Genomic DNA, 6,000 nt, shown 5'->3' with positions numbered 1-6,000 from the left:
GGACTTTAACGAGCTGAAATTATTAACGGAAATATTTCTGGACCTAAAGGTATCTCCTACAGGAAGGGAGTAGAAAAATGATATTGAGATAGAGTAGCAGCCTAAATTTGATTAAATATTAGAACATGGTCAGCAGGTCATATGGTCTTTACTGCTCCTGTATTCAATGTTTTTTGCATGAGCCATGAAAATTCAGAGAAAACAGGGAAATGGATGAATTAGGTGACAACATTAGTCAAGCCATGTCACCATGGGGTTTAATAATATTATTTTTGTTGATTTCCTAGGGCTCAGTGCTAGGACCACCACAGATCTATTTCACAAAAAATAACTTGAACATAGAAACTTGATGCAATCTGATTGAATTTACAAATAACACCAAGAGGACCAATTTGAGCTGTTGAGCTAATATGCAGAACAGTGTTAGGGTGGGGAAAATACTACTCATAGAAAAAAAGAAAGTTAGATGGATACATATTATTGAAATAGCCAAGGATGATGCTGAAAACCACCTAGGGAGGTAAATAATGATTATGTAACAAACTGATACACCAGTTATTTTTAAATACAATTCTTATTACGAACTTGAAGTTTGAAACTCTGCATTGTGCGTTAAGTGCAAAAATTTGCATTTAAGAAACAATTTGATGTCAATCAATCTTCCCAAATTAGTCTTCTTGAAAAGTTTCGCCATGAAGGAACAATGCAGCTCAGTTCATGAGGGGTAATTTGCCATCATACACTGTATTCAATCTGAAGAAAAATCAAGACTAGCTGCTTCGATATGAACCATATCTCTTAAGGAACGAGATCAGGTCGCCAGATCAGTTCACGTATTTCCATATTTCTGTCTGCACAAGATATTTCCTACATGTTTCCTCTCTCAGAAGAAATAATCCCACAAATTTAAATAAGCAATTTTGTTTGAAAATTTTAATACAGTATCTCACATCTACAATCCTGGAAGTGCACCGTACCCGGTGATAATATTAATAAGCACTTGTTAATTGTTATTAATTGATAGGTTTCTGAATTCAAGAAAAATGCACAATTGAAAGATTGCTGAGACAATCACACTGATTTTGTGGATCAAATTCCAGAAGATAATCTCCAGGCAGCAGTTACAGACATGTCAGTTTCTACCCAGTATCCAGCTGAAACTTAAAGGTCCATCTGTGCCCTCTATGCAACTTCACTTTTGAGGAACTTAATTAAATATACTTTGTGGTGGCAAAATACTTTCATAACCACCTCTTTGCAACATTTAATGCAGCGCTAAATGTACATAAGGATGGATGTACAGCTCTGTGGGACATAATTAGAGATCCACCTTCTGCAGCATAACCTGCTTGATTCAACTGTTCTGCGATATCATCAACACTCCACTGTCCCTCCTTGTGATTGGCCAAAAGATGTTTTATAAGGTGAGGGTAGAAAACAGTAGAGATGCAATCAACCACCAATTTCTTGTCTAGCAGCAGGGAAAGCAATTCGGAATCACAACTGGAAGCATCAATCTATAGGGAAGAAAAATACAATTGCATAAATTATTTTGAAATATGATATTTCATTAGCTGCTGAAGACTCTAATTCAGAATTAGAATTCAAATTGGAATGGGCTTATTATCACCATATGTACTGAGATACTGTTCATACAGATCAAATCTAGTTTACCGAAAAACAGTAAAAAATATAGAATAAAGCAGAACAGCTACAGAGAAAGAAGATGCAAACAATAAGGTACAAGATCGTAACAAGGAAGATTGTGCCCATGATGGAGCTGGCTTTACTTAAAACCCTCTGCAGCTTTTTCCCATCCACTGCATTGGCACCTCCAAACCATACTCAGAGTCCACCTAATTGTGGTAGGGAACCATTCAACAGTCTTAGAACAGCAGGATAGAAGCTGTCCTTGAGCCTGGTGGTACATGGATTTAGGCTCTTGTATCTTCTGCCAGATGGAAAAGGGGAGAAGAGAACAAATCTAGAATATGCAAGGTCTTTAATTATACTGCCTGCTTTACTGGGGTATTGAAAAGTACTGTATAGACAGGGAGGCTGGTTTCTGTGATGTGCTGAGCTGTGGTCACAACTCTGTGCAGTTTCTTGCAGTCACGTGCAAAGCAGTTCCATACTAAGCTGCTATGCATTAAGATAGAATGCTTTATTGGTGTATCAGTTGTTATGATCCCAGCCCCCTCCTTTGTGAGAATCGCAAGAGTACCCGTTGGGGGGGGGGGGGGGCAGTAGACCCAGGAAGTGAGAGAGAGAGAAACGTGCCAAATTGCATGCCCCACCCGGGATACAGAATAAGATGCCAGCGACTATTGTCTCATGGAGATCACGTGAAAAGCCCTCGGGCAAGGTGGGCTGGTTGAGAGAGAGATTGCTTCACCCCAACCTGATTGACACCAACGACCCCGTGAGGAAGTATAAAGGAGAGTCTCAGGGGGACAGCCCCTCAGACGCACCCAGAAGACACGAGACAGTGATCCCGCAGCAGCGGGAAGCCATACTGAAGGAAGCCACGTGCGTTAGATTCCGGGATTGGAATCTGTGGCTGGAATCACAGAAAACCGCTTTTAACAAACATCGGGGAGAGGGAACCAACGCTCCCCCGATTTCACGGAAGATTCATCAAGACTCGGCAAGTTCTTTCTCTTCTCCCCCAATCTCTCTCTCTCGGTCGCCCCACGTGAAACCCAGCGATTTTCAAAGGGCTGAGGCCTGCAGACTTTCAGAGTGACTTTTATATTTCTAATGGACAATCTATTAACCCCTAGACACCAGCAGAGCTCACTTCTTAATGATGATTATTACTATACCCGCGCTTTAGGTTGAATGTTGACGATGTGCACTATCTGAATGTATGTATTAACCCTACTTTTGTGTCCCTTTATAAATAAAACGTTTGAAAATAGTGACATCAGACTTCAACGGACCTCTCTATCTTTGCTGGTAAGTTCTCCAGTTACGGGATTCATAACAGTTGGGGCTCTCGTTCGGGATCTGACACCAAATTGGGAGGCCAGTGAATCGGGCTTGTAAATCAAAAACTTGAATCTGGTTACGCGGGTAGCCAGACGGGAAACCAGCAAAGATGGACGTGGGTGAATTTATGGAAAACCCGACGGTGGGGGCGCTAGAGGCGGCCACAAAATCAGACGTTAAATTTAGCGAAGGGGTTGAACCTCACAGAAGTGAGGTCGTCCATGAAAAAGCGGGAGGTACGAAGGGCCATAACTCAGTATTACGTTGAGAAGAATGTGTTTGAAGATGAGGTATTGGAAGATATCCCTGACAAAGTACCATCAAGTGGGACGGTTCAGTTAGAGGTGGAGAAATTAAAGTTGGAACGTGAACTTAAGTTAAAAGAGCTGGAAGCGGCTGAGAGAGAGAGAGAGAGAGAGGGAAAGGCAAGAGAGAGAGAGGGAAAGGCAAAGATAGCATGAAATTCACCGAAAGAAGCTAGAAGCAGAAGAGAAAGAGAAACAGAGGCAACATGACTGGGAAATTGAGAAGATGAAGAACGAGCGAAGAGATCAAGGGTTAGACCAAGCAGAGCGGTTTAATGTTAGTAGGGAGTTGAGATTGGTGCCCCCGTTCGAGGAGACCGATGTCGATAGTTATTTCTTGCTTTTTGAAAAGGTGGCAGTAAATCAGAGGTGGCCAAAAAGCAGTGGGTGGCGTTGTTACAAAGTGTGTTAAAGGGGAAGGCCCAACGAGCATATGCGGCCTTGTCCCTGGAGGAGGGAGGAGCGGAGAATTATAATGAGGTAAAAAAGGTCATTCTCCGGACTTACGAATTGGTACCTGAGGCCTATAGACAAAAGTTTAGAAATTTAAGGAAAGGGTGGAATCAAACGTATACCGAGCTAGCCCATGAGAAGGGGGTGCTCTTGGACCGTTGGTGCACCGCGGAAAGAGTGGGCGAGGATTATGGGCGTCTCAGGGAGTTATTTTTGATTGAGGAATTCAAAAGTTGTGTTCCGGAGGAGATCCGGGTGTATTTGAATGAGAAGCCAGATAAGTCCATTTCAGAATTTGCCAGGTTGGCGGACGAATATGCCCTAACCCACAAGACAAAGACTCCCTCGAATAAAGGTCCCCAGAGAGACCGTGGGAATGATCGAGAAAGTCTGACGAGTGAGGCAGAGGTCCCACCGGGAGCTAGCAGTAAGGTTGAGGGGGAAAGGTAAGACGGCCAGAGGGTTCCGGGTTTGACCTGTTTTAATTGTGGAAAGGAGGGGCACATTGCATCTCGATGCTTTGCTCCGAGGAAGGAGATAGGAAGAGGGAAAGCCGCAGTCCCTATCAGGTGTACCATGGTAATCAGCAAATCGACCAGAGAGCCGAGGGTAGACAGAGTACGAGAAGGCTCTGGGAGTTGTCTGTCACACAGAACCGTGTCTGTGACGGAGGGAGACACACCAGTTCCCGTACGAATCTGGAGAGATACGGGCGCTGAACTATCCCTGGTTAGCCGTAAGGTACTAGAATTTGGTCGGGAAACGGGCATGGTAAAGGTGGAAGGAATAAATAAACGGATAGAAATGGTACCCTTATATAAGGTCATCCTGGATTGTGAGCTGGTGTATGGATCAGTTGAAATAGGGGTGCCCTCAGAATTCCCGAGAGCTGACGTGGACATCCTGCTGGGAAACGACTTAGCAGGGGGTAAGGTTTGGTCAGCCATGCTGCCGACCTGGCGACCGGCGAGTGTGGTGGCCCCGTCCCTAGCGCCCAAGGACCATCTCGCCGGCGCGGTCACTCGCAGCCTGTCGAGAGAGAGAGCTGTGAACGAGAGCAGTTTAAATCTGGCCCGTTTTGATTTGGCTGAGACGTCTTTGCTGACCCTGTGCCATGCGGGTTTAGAGGGTGGTAAGACGAAGGGTAGTAAAGTGAAAGGGCGTAAGGGAAAGGAGATAGATTTGCCCTTAGCAAAGAGAAAGGTCCTAAAGGTAGGAAATAAAGATGAGAAACAGGTAAAGCTGTTAAAAGGTCCAGAGTTGGACATGGATGATCTGTCTGGTTTGGCAGAATTGTTTGAAGAACTTGAGAGTTCTAAAGGTGTTCCCGATAATGACAGGAGGGCAGTCCTAGATGGAAAGGATACCCTTGCTTCGAAGGGGTCTGCTGAAAGGGCCGAGGAGGTTGTTTCAGCTCGCAGGGTTGCACCTTCCCCGGGTGGGAGCTGCCCAGAGAGTAACTGGGAGGATCGGGGGAAGTTAGAATTTGAAAAAGGTACGGGTGTTGAAAGCCTGGAAGAGGCCAATGTCCCGTTTGAGTGTGTCCGAGATGGGGATGCACGAGGTGCTGAACCTGGTAATGGAGCTCAGAAGAAGTCTGAGGTATCTGATCCAGTGGAACGGGGCGGCCGTCCTTGTGGGTCAGATAGACTTGGTTCAGTGGAAAAAGGGTTAACCTTGGTAACCGGGGGAAGTGTGAGTTCCCCGGTGTTTGTACTCGAAGGTGGGTTCAAAGTTAACGCCGAATTTAAGAATGGGGGGGTGAGGATTGTCAGCAAAGGAAACAAAAAGTCTGTAGTTTCCAAATCGAAGGAAGAAATCTTAAACCTGGCAGATCGCTCACAGAGTGAGCCGGGGAATAGCGGGGCCCCCCACTCTATGGTTATGCCAGGATGGGGTGTGAAAAGGCTGCCTTCGACAGGCTACTTGAGCGAAGAGTTCGAATCAAACACCAATAGCCTGAAGGGGACTGATAAAAGGGCCAGCCACCTGGGTGAAATCACAGAATTGGGTGGAGATGGTCTAAGTCCAGGGCATGGTGTTGCTAAAGTAACCCCGATGAACGGGGCGGGTGGGAGTTCACCACGCAAAACTACTCAAGTTCCCCACCGGGGGGGGCTCGCCGAAAAAGAGGCGACGGTTAATGGGGATGCCATTGTTAGACAGCCAAGCAAGTTGAATGGGTTTGTGCCAAAGCCAGTGAATAATAAAGACAGCCCTTTGGAGACCTGCCGGTTAAGTTAAACGACTG

The 6,000-nt window shown here is 45.4% G+C and overlaps 1 protein-coding gene across 1 annotated transcript in view; it reads right to left on the bottom strand.

The window, feature by feature from the left end:
- Window positions 1-913: 913 nt before the first annotated feature.
- Window positions 914-6,000, bottom strand: part of nbas (NBAS subunit of NRZ tethering complex) — a 325,125-nt gene continuing 320,038 nt past the window's right edge. Inside the window, exon 52 of the mRNA XM_059981865.1 lies at window positions 914-1,517. Coding sequence (XP_059837848.1) covers window positions 1,242-1,517 — 276 coding nt within the window. The 3' untranslated portion in view covers window positions 914-1,241. The remainder of the gene's footprint in view (window positions 1,518-6,000) is intronic.

This window comes from Hypanus sabinus, chromosome 10 (genome assembly GCF_030144855.1).
Source record: "Hypanus sabinus isolate sHypSab1 chromosome 10, sHypSab1.hap1, whole genome shotgun sequence".
Classification (NCBI taxonomy): domain Eukaryota; kingdom Metazoa; phylum Chordata; class Chondrichthyes; order Myliobatiformes; family Dasyatidae; genus Hypanus; species Hypanus sabinus.
This window is presented reverse-complemented; position numbering and strand designations above follow the sequence as displayed.